Below are 19,406 nucleotides of genomic sequence, written 5' to 3'. Positions count from 1 at the left end.
AGGGCCTGCTTAGCCAGAGCGAGCCATTTTGTTGTTTATGCGGTAAAATTAGATTGACCCTTGTAAAATTAGATTGACCCTTCCCCCCCGAGGAACCTACTCAGAAACAAGTCTGGGAAACCAGTAAAATATGACTGACCAGCCCCTGATAACAGAACCCATATACCAGGACGTGTCAGGTCAGGGGGAGGTAACAGAGCCCAGAATACAAGGATGAGTCAAGCCAGGTGGAGACATCCAATCAGGAAAGCACCTCCCTAACCACCCAAGAATGTGGGCCCTGCCTTTTGGGCGCCAATTCTGACCAGAGTGATAGGCTAGTTCAAATAGCTACTATAGGGTGAATTGTAATTCAATTGGTCACCTGTGTGTGGCCAGGCTCGACCACATGGCCTTTCCTCTATAAAAGTTAGTCTGTGAGGCTGGGAGGGGTCGCCTCTTTGCAAGAGATGGCCCTGGCCGGTCAGTTTGATTCTCGATGCTTGGCAGGAAATAAAGCTTTGCTTGACCTTCGCTTTCTATCAGTCTTGCTCCTTTGACCATGGACCCAACATGAAGGACATGTGACTCTCTCCAGTTTAAGAATGTTGGAATGTTTTCTGTGAAACCCTCATTCCAAAGCCTGTCAGTCCTTCAACATCTAAAGCAAACGATCCCCACAAGTACCACAGCAATTTCCTCCAGGCCTTTCTGATATGCTCAACACCAAATGGAATTCCAGACACGTGCAATTTTAAAAGGTATAATCAAGGCTATAAGAAGATTCAAAGTCCTGTGTGACAGATCAAGGTGTGCACAGAACCTTTACTGTAATAACACTTCATAGCACGAATAGTACTTGGGTTGTTGCACTGACTTAGAAAAAGACATCAGAGGACGGGAAAAGTATGTCCATATTCCCAATCATACCTGCCCATGAAGATCATGAGGGATGGGGAGAGAAGAGGGCACATATCCTGAACATCCACCTCAGGAATTCGTGGTCACCACCAGCAGGAAGCAGGGGTGTTTAACATCCTGTGATGGGAAGGGCAATACTGCATAAGGAAGAGATGGTCCATCTAAATTGTTGACAGCTCTCCCACTGAGAAACACTGCTTATAACGGAGTTGTCCTTGGACTCTAAAGGGGTCTTGATATTTTGTGCATTATATTCATTCGGTCTTTCTTGCAACAAACATTTTAACATTTACTGAGTGTAAGGACCTATTCAGCAAGAGGCTTTCGTTAAACTGTCCCTGCTCCCCTTCCCCCAGGGGATTTACTTAAAAACAAGTCCCAGAAACCAGCTCCAGGTAACAAAGCCCAGATACAAGGGTGGGTCAGGCTAGGTGAAGACATCTGATCAGTCGGGGGTTGCATACTGTCTTCCTAGCTACCAAGGATTATGGGCCCCTGCCCTTTGGGAACCTGTTTGGCGCCAATCCTAATCAAGGTGTAATAGGCTGGTTCAAATGTCTACTAGGGTAAATTGTAATTCAGTTGGTCACCTAGCATCACTGTGGAGTTTCCTGTGTGTGTTACAATCTGATTGGCCACCTGTGCATGGCCAGGCCTGACCGCATGGCCTTTGCCCTAAAAGCTAGTCTGTGAAACAGAGAAAAGTCGCCCTCTCTTGTAAGATGTGCGTCCCTGAACGTTCCGGTAGATTCTTGATGCTTGGCGCGAAATAAAGCTTTGCTTGACCTTCGCTTTATATCAGTCTCGCTCCTTTAGTCACGGACCCATTATTGGGGCATAACACTGAGTACCTACAATGTGCCAGGCCCTCTGCGAAGGGCCCACACAATAAAGAGAAAGGAGTCCTTGCTCTCAAGTAGGTCCTGTGGCAGAGGACTTTAATGCACTGTGATTAGAGCACACGCGGCAGAAAGAAACAAAGCAGAAACTGGGGGTACGGGGGTATGGGAGGCATGGAGGGGTGGAGATGCGTAGTATGAGAAGCAGGAGCCCATGGCAGGATCCACGCATGGTGTTCACCAAGATGTTTCCAGGGGAGATGATGCTTTACCAGCGGGGCAGTAATAGTTGAGGGTTAGGGGAAGGGGAGGAGGGGAAGCAGGAAGAGGAAGAAAGGTGTTTCAAAGAGAGAAGGCAAAACCAAAAAGAACAAAGGAAACAAAACATTTTTCTCTGGCTTAAGCACAAACTGAAAAGGAGCAGGTTTTGAAGAAGGTGGTAAGGTGAGTTTCAGGTGCAGAGGGAAATTTGTGGAAACATCCAGTAATCAGCTAGCTCTGATATAGGAAAGTTGCGTGGTGAAATTACAGCTTGGAGAATTAATCAGCATACAGACGCTAACTAGAGCCTTTGGAACTGAAGAAATCCCTTGGGAGGAAAGCAAAGCTTGAGAAAAGAAGAAAGCCTAGAGGAGGTGCCTGAGAATTCCTCCATAAAGGGTTTGGAGGAGAGTCTAGAGAAACAGAAGGAAAACCAAGTCAGCATGGAAGCTGATAAAGAATTCACCCTGAGGAGGAGGGAGCCGTCAACAAAATTAATGCTGTTGAGAGTCAAGGAATTTAATTCCCAAGCAGTGTCCTCTTCTGGAGTTCCCTGCATGGAGGTAGCAGAGGCTCTTGGGGAAAACAGTTTTGGTGGTAGAACGGGAACCACTCACGGCTGAGGGGGTAATGAGACGGAAATAAAGGAGAAGACACTGAGACCACCAGGAAATTTCAACACTTAAAAGGTAGGAACCGACAGACTCAATGGCAGGAAAGGGGAAGCAGGAGATGCAGAGGCTGGTTTGCACATTTGTTTCAAGATGGCAGAAACTTGAGACTATTTATTTGAAGTATTTTATTTTCATATTTTAATTTCTATTTTTAAAGAAAGAGATAGAGGGGCGCCTGGGTGGCTCAGTGAGTTGAACATCCACCTCTTGATTTCAGCTCAGGTCATGATCTCAGGTGGTGAGATCGAGCCCCGTGCTGGGCTCTGCATTCAGCAGGGAGTCTGCTTGAGATTCTCTCTCTCCCTTCCTCTTCCCCTGCTCGTGAGCATGGTCTCTCCCCACCTCTCTCTCTAGAAAATAAATAAATCTTTGGAAAGAGAGAGAGAGAGAATGAGCATGTGAGTGGGGAGGGTGGAGGCAGAGGAAGAGGGAGAATCTTTTCGTTTTTTAAGATTTTACTTATTTACTTGACAGAGAGAGAAAGATCATAAGAAGGCAGAGAGGCAGGCAGAGAGAGAGGGGGAAGCAGGCTCCCTGCTGAGCAGAGAGCCTGATGTGGGGCTCACTCCCAGGACCCTGAGATCATGACGTGAGACAAAGGCAGAGGCTTAACCCACTGAGCCACCCAGGCGATCCGAGGGAGAGAGAATCGTAAGCAGACATCCTGCTGAGCATGGAAACCAACACAGGGCTCGATCTCACCAAGGGAGATCATGACCTGAGCCAATATCAAGAGGTAGACACTCAACTGACTGAGCCACCCAGGTGCCCTGAGAATATTTAAATATTAATCAAAAAGTGCCCAGAGAAGTGAACAAAGTGAAGGGTTTAAAGGAAGAGTTTTAAACAAACTCCGCGGAGGAGCAGAAGAGCAAGACGGGTTTGGGGGCAGATTTAATTTATGCTCCGTAGAAGCGACTAAGGATTGGCTTTTGATAGTCTTCAGTTTTTACACTATACCTCAGTTGCCATTTTTTAAAATTTCAGGTAATTCACATTCCTTAAAAACAGACTGTAGAAAGATGTTTACGTGTAGCATTCGGCCATCCAACACATGTTGACAAAGTGCCATGTTCCCGGCGTGGCTCTCCAGGCTGGGGACAAGGACACAAATCTCTATTCTGCTGGGGTTCCCTTCTAGAGATGAGAAGCAGATTAGCAGGTGATAAATGCAGTGGAGAAAATGAAGCAAAGAGGAATAGACTATGTTGGTGGTGACTGCACTCTTTAGTGGGGTGGCCGGGGAAGGCCTTGTTGACAAGATGACCCAAGTGGAGAGCCCCAAAGGAAGGGAAGGAAGCAGCTTTTAGAGAGGGAGGGGGTGTATTGGGAAGAGGGAACCACAAATTCAGAGTCCCCGGAACCCCACATGGCTGGAGTCGAGCCGGCAAGAAAAGTAGCAGGAGGTGAGGTCTGAGAAAGACAGTGTGGGGCCTGGAGGCCGCTGCAGAGCCTCTGAGGGACAGGAATCTAAGGAGACACGGTGGGGGATGGAGGTGGAGAGAAGTGGTCAGATTTGGGACACAGATAACACTTAACGAGTTTATCAATGCCAGGGATTAGGCCCTGCTTTAAGCTTTTTATAGGAGTTATCTTGTAATATTCCAACCCTACGAAGTATGGTGTTACTTCATATGTTGTTCACTTTACCAGAAAATCTAAATGATATTGTTAAAACAGTCATTATCTGCTTATATCAGAAATTGTAAATTAAGCCGGGGCCTCGGATGCTGTCTCTCAGCACCAGGACACCACTCACATCTGAGACACTTGTTTCCCCAGTGGCTGACACCTCACAGCCTCTGGGCAATGCGCACAGCCTCTGGGCAATGCTCTCAGCCTCAGGGAACTCCCTCACCCGAGGCAGTGGTGGGTTTGTAAGGGGACGTAAAGGTTCCATCTATTGCCTCCACTCATGGCCATCCTGAGGGGCCGGCCCTTGCAGCTCCAGAGCTTCCTCAGCAGTCACCCAAGGCCCTGGAGAACCGCACTGCCTGTCCCAACTCTCCCTCTGCCCATCCTGCTCCCCTGGCTTCCTTCCCTAGTGTTCCAGAGAGTGCTTCTCAGTGGACTTCCTGCTTACAGATCCCTGCCTTGGATTCCGTTTCCTGGGGAAGCAAGGCAAGCTCTTAAAATGGAAGAGTGGTGGAAGGCAGGAGGAAAAAAAAAACAACAAAAGGAAACCAGAGAGCAAAATATTCTTCAATAGAAATTATAAAACTTTCATTTGGAAATTTAGTCCATAAGTATGGTCATGAAATTCTAGTTTTCTAAATAAAATAGTGTTTAACTTCTTGGATTTAATGAATAAAACTGTCAGACTTAATTAACACAAAATAAATAGAGGGTAGCTCTAATTTCATCAACAAAAAGAAATAAAAATAATTTCAAATGTCTATTTGTGATACTGGAAAGTGTATTTAGACTTTTATAAATGAAAATACCACATGGGCAGAAGAGCCCATCTCCACTTGTTAAACCTGGTTAACAAATGGTTCTGGAATTTTAATTCTTTCCAGAAATACATGGCAGCTGGTATCCAAGGTCATTTTTACTTGTAAGAGTTATTTTAAATGTCCACTTAAAATAGGCTGTGTAATGAGGACTTTTAAAATAACCATTAAATCCTGATTTCAAAAAAAATGTTCAAACTCCACCAGCTTTATAGACAACATTTTTCAAAGGAATTGTAATAATTTTATTGATCTACTCAGGACATCAGTGAACAGGGGGTTAATTACACATGGTTAGATTCTTTAGACTCTAACTATATGATGTTTCCTTGGTTCCTTTATTACTTCCTTTTTTTCCACAAAGACTTACCCAGTTAATAGAGTGTCCTTCCAGAGTTCCAGTTATCCACACAGGAAGGAATGCAAAGAATGCTATCAATGGTTACTTTTATCATGACGAGTCTCTATTTTACCCATTAAAAAATTCCAATCAGAAAGATTTTAGATCTATCCTTTCCCACGTGGTAGGCAATTAAACAGCTAGCAGAGATTTCTTTGGGACAGGAGCATTAAAAGGCACATTTCTTCCCCTTTAATTATGCCAATAAAAGAGTCTAGTCAAGGACTTCTACCCTTTCTGAACAAGTTTCTTTGCCTTCAGATTTTCTGTTTAGAACATCAACAGCAGATACACTGGGAGTGGATAAGGCCGCTCTAAGGGTCTCATGGCTGCCCAAGCACACTTGAGTGCTATCAGGAAAGGGAAATGCATCTCCTGCTTGATAGGCATATGGGAGGGTGGAAATCTTAGATGATTTACTGTGTATTTCATGTTGAAACCATACCTGTGAAAAGAAAACAGCAGTCTGGGTGACTGAAGATCACAGCCCTTGTATCAGGACAAATCTTGCACAGGGCTGATATCCAATCAACCAGGACACAATAGTAGATCTGGGTATGGGGTCCTTATTATAGTGGGTTGGGAGGAAGAAGGCATCTAAGTGAACAAATGCTCTGTGGAACATGAGATAATTTGCTGCTGACAATAGGGAGACTTTCCTGACCCACCTGGACAAAGTGAACTGTATTCATTTCCAGGTGCAGGGTTCTTGACAACCAGCCCATTTTAACCAACCAGTAACTGAGTCATGCAGGGGATTTAAATATAAGATGAGAAACAATGTCCATGACTTGATCACCTCTAGTGCAATCTCTTTTAAAACAGTCTCTTCACTATGTTGCCAGATTTCCAGATGTTCTCTAGTCTCTGTAAAACATATTGGTGGATACCCACAACTTAATAAACTTTCCCTATAAGCCTGGGCCTTTTTGATCCTGTAAGTTGAGTTGTATGTCTAAAAGACAGTTGTTTGTTAACAAATTTGGTGCAGTTGTAGTTTTTATTGCAATTGTACCATGTAATGAAATATCTTGCAAACTGATAAAATATAAATGTGAAAAGCAGTGTTGTAATTTCTATGAATACTATGTAAACATTCTGGAAATACTCAAAGAAGGGAATTTGCTCAAGAAATTGCTATTGATTAGATATGGAGTATCTATTAAAAAAGCTACAGGAGAAAAATCAGAAAAATCTCATAGAGATTACAGTTTTTATTCCACTTAAAAGTATCAAAACCTGATCATCAGAGAAATGACTTATGGATGTGATTTTTGCAGATTATAATCATTAGACTCTTGCCCAAAGAAAAAAGCTTGGTTTGACATTTGAAGATTGGTGAGTGGATGGATGTACATGGGAAATTTTAGGGTATAATAAATCATTAAAGAGTGCGCATGATTTGTTTTAGGATTCTATCCTTTCAAGTGACTTTTTAAGCTGATCAACAAACCCCTGGCCAAGTACACATTCAGTATCTGCTGCATATTATTCAGTCTGAGCCATGATCTCTCTTTCCCTTTGGGCTTATTGGATGAGTTATTTCATGGGCATTTTTGTGCAGGAAGAGCTGAGATATTGGGTCATCTCTGAACTTTCTACTCCACTCATATGAAGTGGAATGGTAGAAACTTTTCCAGGTTCTAAACAATGGCCAGAAAGCTTTGGAGGCATATGGCAGAACCACCAGTGGTGTTCTGATTTTGAACAATACGGAATCCCAAACTTTATAGAATCTGGAACAGGTATAAACATCACAGCTCCCCTCTGAGCAAAGCAGAGCTAACACTTGTGTTCATTAAGGATTTAAAAGAAGAGTTCTGCCATTTTCCTTTGCTGATTTGGGTCTTAATCTGAATCTGTAACCTCAGCTGCAGCATTTTCCAGGGAAGATTTCCCTTGCACTACAGAAATAGAATAAATGAGCTTCACCGAAAGGGAGGAGAACTTGGTAGTACTTCCATTTTGTTTAAAAAACAGAGTAAGATTGTAGACGAATGGATAAAGAAGATATGGTCCATATATATACAATATATATACTATTACTCAACCATCAGAAAGGATGAATACGCAACTTTTGCATCATCATGGTTGGGACTGAAGGAGATTATAAGTGAAAAGAGTCAAGCACAGAAAATCAGTTGTCATATGGTTTCCCTTATTTGTGGAACATAAGAAATAGCATGGAGGACAGAGAAGGAAGGGAAAAATGAAGTGGGGGAAATCAAAGGGGGAGAGGAACCATGAGAGACTGTGGACTCCAGGAAACAAACTGAGGGTTTTAGAGGGGAGGTGGGGGAGGGAATGAGTGAGCCTGGTGATGGGTATTAAGGAGGGCACGGATTGCTTGGAGCACTGGGTGTTATATGGAAACAATTAATCTTAGAACACTACATCAAAAACTAATGATGTACTGTATGGTGACTAACATAACATCATAATAAAAAAATGGAAAAGATCTAAAAGGAAAAACTTTAAATAAATAAATAAAAAGAGTAAAAAAAATTAACACATTCTGTATCTTGGCTATTGTAAATAATGCTGAAATAAACATGGGATATATACATACATATATGTATATATATAAAAATAGAATAAGGTTGCGGTGCCTGGGTGGCTCAGTTAGTTAAGTGGCCAGCTCTTGATTTCGGCTCAGGTAGTGATCTCAGGGTCTTGGGATTGAGCCCCACATTGGGCTGCCTGCTCAGCAGGGAGTCTGCTCCAGCATTCTCTCTCTCCCTGTGCCTCTGCTCCTCCCCCACCCTGCTCCCTCACTCTCTCTGAAATAAATAAATAAATCTTTAAAAAAAACATACAATAAGGTTTAAAAGAAGCAGAATATTCATGTCATATATAATTACCAATTTAACATAGCATTATTTCTAGAATTATAAGTCAGCCAAAATGATATTGGTATAGACACAACCCTAATGACTAATTCCATCATTGCCTTTGGGATCTACACAGTCATTACAACAGAAATGGATAATTGTGGGGACTGATTTCAAATAATAACACCGTTAGCCCTGCATTTTCCTAATCATTCTCTTTCTGGCTGTGTGCAAATATGGAAAATATCAAATATACTGAAGCTGAAACAGGGATGAGGTAGTTGGGAGGGGGGAGAGTCCCTGTCCTCATCAACTTGAGCAAAGAAAGAGCAATATCAAAATTAGGGCAATGCCTGGGTGGCTCAGTCGGTTTAGCATCTGACTCTCGATTTCAGCTCAGGTCACAGTGTGAGATCGAGCCCCATGTTGGGCTTCGCACTGAGCATGGAACCTGCCTAAGATTCTCTCTCACTCTTTCTCTGCCCCTCCCCATCCGCTGCTTATGTGCATGCTCTCTCTCTAAAAAATTTAATTTAATTTTTGAAAAAGGGCAATTTTCTCATCACCTAGGATGAATAATCATCAAAATGATGAATAGTCCTGGTATTTTCCCTTTCTCTCTAACACAAGGAGTGACAATTTATTTAAATTAAAAAAGCAAAACAAAACACCCACACCCATTGAAAATTCACTACAGAGGTATCCACACAGAAATGATGCTACTTAAATCAGAAGTATTTTGAGCCTGGTCTGAGAGGATGAAATATTTCACTAATTACTATGCAGGGTATTTATAGCTTTAATTGTTTTTTTCCCCACTTCTCAAGGGACATGTTTCTTCCATAAGCACAGTTGCTGAAGCAAACATTTATTTTTATTGTTTCATGGGAAAGAAGCAGTAGTACCCAACCAGCTACTATAATACTGTAAAATCGGCTACTCAAGAATTTTATATAATTTATATCTTTGCCCCAGGCTGTGCCTTAGGGTCTGCCTTATTTTTTCTGTTTGAACTTGACAGAAAACAGTTTTTTAGAATGCAACAAATTTTAAAGGACACTGATAATACTTCCTTTCAATCACTATTTTTCAGGCAAATTTACCGCTCTCTTCTCTTTAAGAATGCCACCTAAAACCCTGAAACATTAATTATTATGCCAAAACATACTTTATTTGTAACCTTGAAGGAATATATGTCTCTTTAAAAATTATATCGCCTCATTGCAAAAATAATGCATGTTCACTTGTAGAACATTTGGAGCACAAAATAAAATATACAGAAAAAAATCAAATCTTAATCTCACCAACTGGAGTTAAGTACTGTAAAGAGTTGGGTAAACTGGCTCCAGGGAAAGAACATAATTCTTTATTAAACCTTAAAAATGATCTTCTATTCCTTAAAAAAACTTCTTTTCCTCAATAAAAAGTTTTGTTACAATTTTCCTCTGGAGCTTGCATTTTTTTGTATCTTTGGGAAGTATTTGATAGTGAACTTGATGAGCACAGCTTTAAATTTTTGCCATACTGAGTATTAAATGAGAGTCTAAAGCCTAAAAGAATTTGACTTATGAACAATATATTTATGTAAGAACATTGTTCAAAAGGATAATTTTAAAAATCTGGCCGGTTACTTTAAGAATGATGATTTCAAAGTAAGATTTGAGATAATCCTCGAACGTGCTTCAGGGAAATGTAGATGTGTTCGGTATACATACTTGAAGCATGTCTCAAAGCAGAACTGTATCAGAAAATTCAGCCAAATGTGGGCCAGTCCGGAGGGGTATGGAAAACTCTTTCAAAGGCTTCGGTGAGAAGACTAAACTAAAGACTAAACTAAAAGAGAAGACTCATGTTTCTTTGTTTTGCCCATATTTGGAGACTCCGAGGCTATGTATAGTTCTCATGTGCCCTCATGGTGCAGGCTAAAGATATTCATCATGTGGGATCTTTTAGATAAGACCATCTTGAAAGTAAGAGTTGCCATTTTGAGTACTTAAGAGTGGTCTGCCGCTGGTAATGCAGGCTTGAATTTGTGGTTTCTCTTAAAGTGACAACTTAAAGCTATGTTTTGTACAGTCTCTTCCAAATGAATACAAGTAGAGGAGTACAAGGAGAGTGTCAGGGCTGTTCATATATATATGCACATACACTTATATATTTGTGTACATACACACACACACACACACACACACACCCCTTATTAACATATTCCCAATATGGTAATCAAGTGTCTTGTAGTTTTCTTTCTATTTAATACAATTATCAGGGTATTTCATTTCTATACTCAGATGCCTTCATATAAATTCTTTCTGATGATGAGAAGCCTCAAGTGGGAAGAATTCATTGGAATACATGCTCAGAGAATCTAGGAGTGTATTTTTGACAACCAACTCTTGTTTGCCTCCGTGTGTGTGTGACTGTCACTTCATTGAGTAGTGAGTACCAATGGAAACTTCTGCAGGAACACCAAGAATTAGAAGTGAGGCAGAATTACCACATTCACAACAGACTTGAACACTGAGCCAAAATGGAGAGTCCGGAATCCTTACCACCCCAAAGGGGATGTCCACTGTCCACCCCCACCCCCACAGTGCACACTGGGTGGGCGAGTGAATGAACAAGGGCCTGAGAAGCAGAGCGGTAGACAATTGTGTGGGGCTTACCTGAGGGCCGTTCTGTAGTGGTAGATGGCTTCCCCGTTCCGACCCTGGTCCTTCAGGAAATTGGCATAGTTGTAGTGAACCTTGGCATTGTGAGGCAGAGTCTGAACTCCAGACCTACAATTAATACATTTAAAGAAAAGAAGAAAGAGCAACAAAGAACTGTGTTTAGGAACATCATTGGTTTCTTTCATATTTTACTCAGTTTCATGAACCTGCATTTGGAATGTCTGTTACAACCATCTAAATCGGGTTTTTCAGAATTCATGAAATATATGACTTACTAAACACGCTTCTATGAAAAACAATGAAGGCAATGGTTGGTGTGCACAACTAAACTAACATGCTAACTGGATAGGAAGCAGAGACGGTGGCTCAGGGTGATGGATAATTCTCTGCAGAACAAACCTGCATGCTCAGATTCATTCAGTGTTTTCCTTCCTTGCTTCATTCGTTCACTTACAACCTTCCTTAAAACAAAAATTAAGAGTGTCTGCAAAAATAAATCACTGTAAGAGGGATGACTGCAGACTGGCCTCCCTATTAACATCTATCGGAAATTAACATTTCCCATGTACCCAAACCTGGGCTAATTTTAAAAAATAATAAATAAATGCAAGTATAATTATTTTACAAGTTGCAGGTAAGGGAATGAGATTTCGTTCAAAAAGAGAGAAACCCTGCTTCCAAAGCCACTGTGTTAGTTTGCTTGGGCAGCCATAAGGAAAAGCCTGGGGAATCCCTACAGGGTAACAGTGAAGCTTTGAAGATGATTCCAGGGGCAGGTGGGGGCAGGAGGGGATCTGTTTCTCGTTTGTAATTAGCAACCACACATTTAACCTGCACAAGATTATACAGCTGGTCAGTGTCAGAGGTGGAATTCTAGAGGATTCTAGATTGGTCCTGGAGTCCCTCATTCCCTCAACACGCAGGGAGGTGGTGGCAGGGGAATGATGGAGGCCCACCTGGAAAGAAAACTCCCAGACTGTGCATGGATGAAATGTGGGAGGGGGACAGCTGATGAGAGAGAGCAAGGAGAAAAGCAGGACAACCTAGTTTGGGGGCAACTCTAATGCTCTACATTCCTTCTCCCAGGTAACATACTTTCATTTAGTTTTTAATTTAAAGGTAAGATTAATAGAAGGGTTTCATACAAAGTGTCAAAGATCTGTTGGGGAAATATGTAAGGGCTTTGTGATCTTTGTTGAACTTTCCCTAAAATAAGAGGTTCCTTATGACCAGCAAAGACAGTCCCAACTTAAAACCCCCTGGCTGGGTTCCTGAGGAACTCTCCAAAGGACAGAACTTAAAGAGAGGGCGCTAAAGACCAACCAGAAGACATCATCATCTGAAGGCAGCAAACTCCAGACTTAACACAGGTTGCTTCAGTGCCCGCAGGGCAGGTGGCTAGGATTTCTTGGGGGCAGGAGGTGTGGCTGAACAAGGACTAAATCTGTATCGGGAGCAGTTAAAGCCCAGATCGCCATCCTTACCCTGTATACCCAAGAGGCTTTTTTCATTATTCTTTCCCCATGCCAGCAGAAGGCGGGAGTTTTACTCTCTGGAAGAGCTCAGCTTAGAGAAACCCTGCACCCGGGAACAACAGGTCAACTGCCAAGGGAAGGGGTGGTACCTCAAAGGTATATTATGTGAAGATCTGTATTCTGAACATGGGGATCTCAGTTTCCCCTCTTATTAAGCTCTCTGAATATTGGCAGCCAGGACTGGAGCCCCAGGAAGGAGACTGGAGGAATCGTCTAAGTAGAAACTGATCCACCCAAGACAAAAGACAGACAAATGCTGACATTCGGGTGCTCCAGTGAAACATTGGTATCCTTCAATCACTGTATGGTGAGACCCTTCAGGTGCAACAGAGAGCCAGGATTTTAATGGAATATTTAAAATGGATATTACAGGGTGCCTGGGTGGCTCAGTTGGTTAAGCAACTGCCTTCAGCTCAGGTCATGATCCTGGAGTCCCGGGATTGAGTCCCGCATCAGGCTCCCAGCTCCACAGGGAGTCTGGTTCTCCCTCTGACCTTCTCCCCTCTCATGCTCTCTCTTATTCTCTCTCTCTCTCAAATAAATAAATAAAAATAAATAAATAAAATGGATATTACACAAAGGCAAAGTGCTAACTGGCTTTAAAAACATTCCAGTTTTGGGGCGCCTGGGTGGTTCAGTGGGTTAAAGCCTCTGCCTTTGGCTCAGGTCATGATCCCAGGGTCCTGGGATCGAGCCCCACATCGGGCCTCTCTGCTCAGCAGGGAGCCTGCTTCCCCCTCTCTCTCTCTGCCTGCCTCTCTGCCTACTCGTGATCTCTATCTGTCAAATAAATAAATAAAATCTTTAAAAAAAAAATTCCAGTTTCTATCCAGGAAAATTTCTTAATTTTTCTAGGCAGAAATAAGTAGTGCATGGCACTGGGCAGATTTTAAAGGTAACTTTGATTTTGGCATGGACATAACTGGCATATTGGAATTGATCCCTCCCCCTGTGTGATTAGCATGGTGACTCTAATTTATGTACTGCCAGAGGAACAGACAATTAGGCCTGTGGAAACATGGTCCTTGCGAAGATTGGGGCATTGTTCAGTGATGGCCAGAGGAAGTAATGATGTTCATAACAGGCAAGCAGATGTGGGTGGGGTAACTGGAATCTGAGGAACCCACTGCTTTTTCCATTGTTGTTTTGACCTTTATGTTCTCTCTGTGATATTTTTCTGCTATGTTTTTCCAGTCTCTCATTTTACAATGAGTAGTTTGTAGAAAAGGGGAAATAAATAAGTGGCCAAAGGCAAAACTTTCCACGTAGCTGTAACTGGCCAGGCTGCTCCTGCTTCCAGAGCCAGTCTCCTTCATTTGCTCTACGGATGCTATGATTCCATAGCCCCAATTGTTTCAGTGGAAACAAGAAGCTTCAGTATTTACTTTACAAAGACACGTAGTATTCATTAAGTATGCGGTTGGAGCTCCATCCCTATTCATAATCCCAATGATGATTTCAAAGAAAAATCTCCTTTCAACTCAGGATATTCATTCATATACCTCACATTTCTCCCTCGGACCTCTCATTTGTACAACACTTGGAAAAGAACAGAAATGACTGAAACAAACAGAAATAAAAAGCCACTTCTTTCAGGTATATCTCAAGTTTATAGAACACCAATTTGTTTTGTTGGCATCCTGGACAATAGGTCACGAGAATTATCCCCAAATTCCCAATGAGAAAACAAACATTAGAAAAAATAATAATAATGAGCAGTATTCAGCCAGAGGTTAACAGGAAAGGAAAGTAAGAAGGATTTGTGATTCTCTTTAGTGCTGACCCTGCTGTGACCTGAAGTTGCACAACACCACACTCCAAAAGTCCAGTACTCATGGGACAGGATGCTCAGTTGGAATCCAGTTCTGGGCTATGCACCCACCTCCCTGGATGATATCCTTTGCATCCCTTCAATAACTACAGGATGGGTAGAATTATCGTACCTCCCACACTACAGATGAGAACACTGAGGTTCAGAGAGATGAAGACCTTTCTCTAAAGTTACAGACCGAGAAAGTAGTGGAGCAGAGATTTCAACCAAGGCCAATATGTGGTCAGGACCATTCCTGAAGCTGATCAACATGTGAAGCTAAGCCAGAAAGGTACCGCAGGGCACTGAAACACTACAAGTTTATTATCACAATGTTTATCTCATTGGTAAGCAAACTATAGCCTTGTGGGCCACAGACGAGCCAATGTGTTTACCTATTATCTTTGGCGTTGTTCCTGAGACAACAGCAGGGTTGAGTCGTTGCAAAAGACACTATATGGCCCACAAAGACTAAAATATTTACCACCCACTCCTCTACAAAAGAATTTGTCAATCCTCAATATATATTCTCTGCCCTGGGAGGCTGGCTGATCTCTCTGGCTTGGCAATTCAGAAAGGAAGAAACAGATATGTGTTCCCTACAGAGATGGAGAATAATCTAGGCCAGAAATTCTTAATTGATGGTCCGTGGATTGCTTAAATAGTTCATGAATGGGATTCAGAGAGACCCTGAACTAGATGCAAATAAAAGAAAAATGTGGTCTCTGCCTTTTCAGGTATTTCAAAGATCTGGGGCGTGGAGGGGATTTTACCAAAATGTGTTATTACAGTATTACTTACTCCAAACAAAGGCAACATTCATTACCAGGCCCAGCTAAAGCTGCGCAGTGACCCTTTTCCTAGGTTAGGGTATCAGAACAGTTCCTTGTTAAAAATAATTAAAGAAAATACAGCTGGCAGCTATGATTATGAACCAACTCCTCCCTCTCGCTCTCTCCCCCTCTCTCTTTTTTATACCTGGCTTAGTTTTAGTTAGAAAACATAAAGTAAAAAATAAGCATAGCAAAGCTTATGTATTCTTTTATATCAAATTCGGGTTCAAAGCCGGGCTCCTCCTTGTCACACCTAGCTCAGCTTGGACCAGTTACTCTGTTCTGTGCTGGCTTCTTATGCTGCTGTGTGTAAGGCCCTTGCCTGTGGAACCTCAAGGCTGTGAGGGGGCCTTGCATCTGCACCTCCTAAAAATACATCACACAGTGGGATCTTTTTTGTAAAAGGTTGCCTCAGCTGGAAAGGCTGGGACTTGAATGAAATTTGGACTTTCTCCAACACAAAGGTCTGTCCTAAGATACTCTCTGTAAGACTGTTCACAGTATTGCCAAGCAAAACCACCCTGTGTAATAAGAGAGGCCTGACTGAGACCCTATGTCCAAGGAACGGTCAATGAGTTCATTGTTTACAACAGAGGAGAAGTCGAAGGCCAGCCCTCTGCCAGGGGCATCACCTCCTCTAACACATTTTTTGTACTCAAATCAGCCAGTTCTTGGTTTTGATCACTGTGCCTAATTTCGGTTGTTTTCATCTTTCTCTGTTCAGCTCAGGTCTATAAGAGAACAGTTCTTGAAGGGTTGGGCTGTTCTTAGCAGGCTGCTTGTACTTGTAGTGTCCTGCTGCCTTGTCCACCACCTGCTACATTACGTTAAAGTGTGTTTATGTGTCTGACCTCCACGAGGACTTTTAGCTTCTCTATAGATAATCTCTCTGCACCCCCCCATGCCCGCACCATTTCTCTCTCATGCCCTAGAATACAGTGCACAGCAATCATCTAAAAACCTAACATATTGTTTATGGTATTGCCTTAGGCATATTTCACATATTCACTTATTCTTACACTACAACCAAAATATAAACTTGATTTTTCTTCTTCTAAGTTTAAAATAAACTAAGGCATGGAATGGCTAAGAAACTTGCCCAAGGTCACACAGCTATGAAATGGTGGTACTTGGAGAGGAGCCAGAAAGTCTAACTCCAGCCCCCATACTCGACCAGTAACTCTATCTTCCTTCCAAGATTCTTGGTAAATGTTCACTTCAACTGATTCGAGCATGACTCAGCACAGATGAATCCATACAAACATCTGGTCTTAAAGAAGAAAGAATATTCTTAAAGTCTCACACTCTTAAAACTTTTCTTGGGACATACATAAATTGTAATGGGCTAAGTTTTCTAAAAACTATCAAAAGCTTTGATTTGCACATTATACAAAATTCCATTTGATCACCAAAAGCCTCCTAGGGCACAAAACCTCTTCAAGCACATGTGTGGAATGGTTGTGTTTTAGTAATCAGCTGTCACTTACTACATACTTCCATCTAAAAAAACAGAAGCCTCTGGATGCAAGGTCAATGAGCTTTTTGTTTTTCTGTTTTTAAACTGCTGGCATCAGCCTTCGAGGGTTTGAACATGAACTTGTTATCCTTGAAATAAACTGCTGCCTGCCAAAATCCACCCCCAAAGTTGCTCCGATTAAGCAGTAAACATCATTAGAAGACACAATTTCTGTTAGTACCTTGATTCAAGCAAAGGGTTTAACAAAACAGCGCAGAACCATTTTAAGGTCTTCCATAAAAGCACTGACTGATGAAAGCAAAAGAAAAAAAATCAAGCCAACAGAGACTAAGGGGAAGTTGTATTACTGAACTCCCATGCCCCTGTGTTTACAGAATGCCTTCAGCATGGGGAGCAAGAGGGAACAAGTCCATTGTGGTCTGAGAGAATTGCCTTGAAAGTAAAAGGATGTGACAGAGACTGAACAGAATCTGGGACCTCAAGGGTGAAGAATATTCATAAAAAATCAACAGGTCTCTACAGTACCCACTGTGGTAATGATGACCATGACAATGATATAGTAATAATAAATAAGCTAAGAAGACATGTATGCCAGGGGCGTCTGGGTGGCTCAGTGGGTTAAGCAGCGCTTTCCACTCAGATCATGATTCCAGGGTCCTGGGATGGAGCCCCGCACCAGGCTCCCTGCTCAGCGGGGAGTCTGCTTCTCCCTTTCCCTCTGCTTGTGGATGCGGACATTCTCTCTCAAATAAATAAATAAAATATTGGGGATTTAAAAAAAAAAGACACGCATACCAAACTAATTTTCTTCTATTAAGAAAAAAGGGGCACCTAGGTGGCTCAGTCATGAAGCATCTGCCCTCGGCTCAGGTCATGATCCTAGTGTCCTGAAATTGAGCCCCATGTCGGGCTCCTTGCTCAGCCTGCTTCTCCCTCTCCAGCTCCCCCATTCTTGTGCTCCCTCTCTAGCTGTCTCTTGCTGTCAAATAAATAAATAAAATCCTTAAAGTTAATTAATTTATTAAAAATATTTTTTAAAAAGTTAAATTGCCAAGTAGCAAAATCAAATATATTGTTTTAAGATAGAAGAATGCAGTGAACATCTGTCTTATTGGTTCATTCCTTCGCTTATTCGTTCATTCGTTCTTGGCAGCCAGAGTCTGGGCCCCGCCTGCAGTACTTGGATTTCCTGTGGGGAATTCGTCTTGCCTCACTCTGTTAAGTCTCAGTGGAACCCCAAGGTGCTTGGCCTGCCCTAACTCCCTGGAAGTCAGAGGGGCTTCTTTGGCCAATCATTCCTTTCAGGGCCCTGGTGGAGACAAAGGATAGGCATATGACCTATACAGCTCAGAGCTCCGCCAGAGAACTTAATTTCCCCAGCACTTTGTTGTGAAGATAAAATAAACCTGGTATAAGTTTACCTATTTTTTCCTGGGCGGGTGCTTGAGTGCTCTCAAGACAGACTATCCCGGTGCCTGTTTCCTGTCTGCTCCGTGCCAACTTCTTTACTGGGCCTTTAATTCTGTGCACCTTCCTCTAGTCTTCCAATATTTCCTCTTTGTTTTCAAGCGATCCCAACTCTGTCTCCGTTGTTTGCCCCCAGAGTGTAAGTGTTGGGTATCAGGCTGAGCAGAGAACCAAGTAAAAACCACACTGACTAAACTGGGGAACTGGGTCATAAGTGAGGACAGAAGCTGGAAGAGGGCACAGACTGGGAATCCCTGGAAACCTGGAAAAACACTGTTGGGATCCTGGTGGGGCAGTGCCAGGGAGCCCAGGTGAAGGTCATCACCAGGGCTACGGCATTAGCAAGGCGGCCTGAGCTCCAGAAAACACAGCACAATGAGCAGGAGTCCCAAAGAATGTTTATATTTTACGACAAGTTTAGGGCTTCCAGGTGACCTTGTTATATCCAGAAACAGCTTCTGTAGCACATCAAAACCTACCGGGAGACGAAAAAAGTCTTCCATTTCTTTGTTCACAATTAATGCTCAGAATAAAGCAACTGGATCACAGATCACAACTTAATGTCCTGGAAGAGTCTAAAGAAAATGTCCTGCGTTTCTCTTCCTTCCTGCTGTGTGCTCACCTTTCTCATTGACTTGTCTGCATCAGGAAATTAGGTTTATCATTTCATTTTGTTTATAGCTGATTTTACAGCCCAGCTCATCATTACGACGGTTTCACAGACCCAGAAACCTTCCCATGAGCCTTATTTTCATAAATTCACTTAGAATGAGCTCACATTAAACTTTACAGAATACCATTTTAAAAACTAAAGCTAAAACCCAAAATAAAATTACATCTTCCACTTAAAACTTTACTAAAAAAAACCCTGCAGGTTAATGATTATTGCCAGACCCATGTTAACTCATTTGTTTGGAAACAAATACATAAGCAAAGAAATACATGGGAAGAGATTGGCTTTTCTCCATTGAATCGTACCTGAACAGGGACTCTCTTGACAGCCAAATTTCATTCTGCTTCACAGTTTTCCAGGAGAAAAGCAGCAGCAGCAGCGCAGTGCACACGGTCAGGGTAGTGGCCCCCCAACGATTCAGCCCTGCGCAGAGCTTCCTCAATCCGTGCACAAAAAGGATGCAGTAGCCCATGCTGGGAAACAGAGCAGGAGACGCAGGATTACTTTGGGGGGTGCTGTGGAGTCCCCCCGAGAATTCGATCCCATAGAACTAACTTTCAAATAAAACTTGTCCGTAACAGAGA

General features: G+C 42.4%; 1 protein-coding gene across 3 annotated transcripts in view; it reads right to left on the bottom strand.

Moving 5' to 3' along the window:
• The window catches only part of TMTC1 (transmembrane O-mannosyltransferase targeting cadherins 1), a gene marked incomplete at its 5' end in the record, with an annotated part of 261,097 nt that overhangs the window by 58,269 nt on the left and 183,422 nt on the right, over window positions 1-19,406 (bottom strand). For 2 of the 3 annotated variants that reach the window (XM_080811049.1, XM_080811048.1), the window contains 2 exons: window positions 11,022-11,135; window positions 19,128-19,295. In XM_080811049.1, coding sequence (XP_080667175.1) covers window positions 11,022-11,135; window positions 19,128-19,295 — 282 coding nt within the window. The remainder of the gene's footprint in view (window positions 1-11,021; window positions 11,136-19,127; window positions 19,296-19,406) is intronic. The other variant, XM_080811050.1, reaches the window with a different exon arrangement.

The sequence above is a fragment of the Martes martes genome (assembly GCF_963455335.1).
Source record: "Martes martes genome assembly, chromosome: 8".
Classification (NCBI taxonomy): domain Eukaryota; kingdom Metazoa; phylum Chordata; class Mammalia; order Carnivora; family Mustelidae; genus Martes; species Martes martes.
This window is presented reverse-complemented; position numbering and strand designations above follow the sequence as displayed.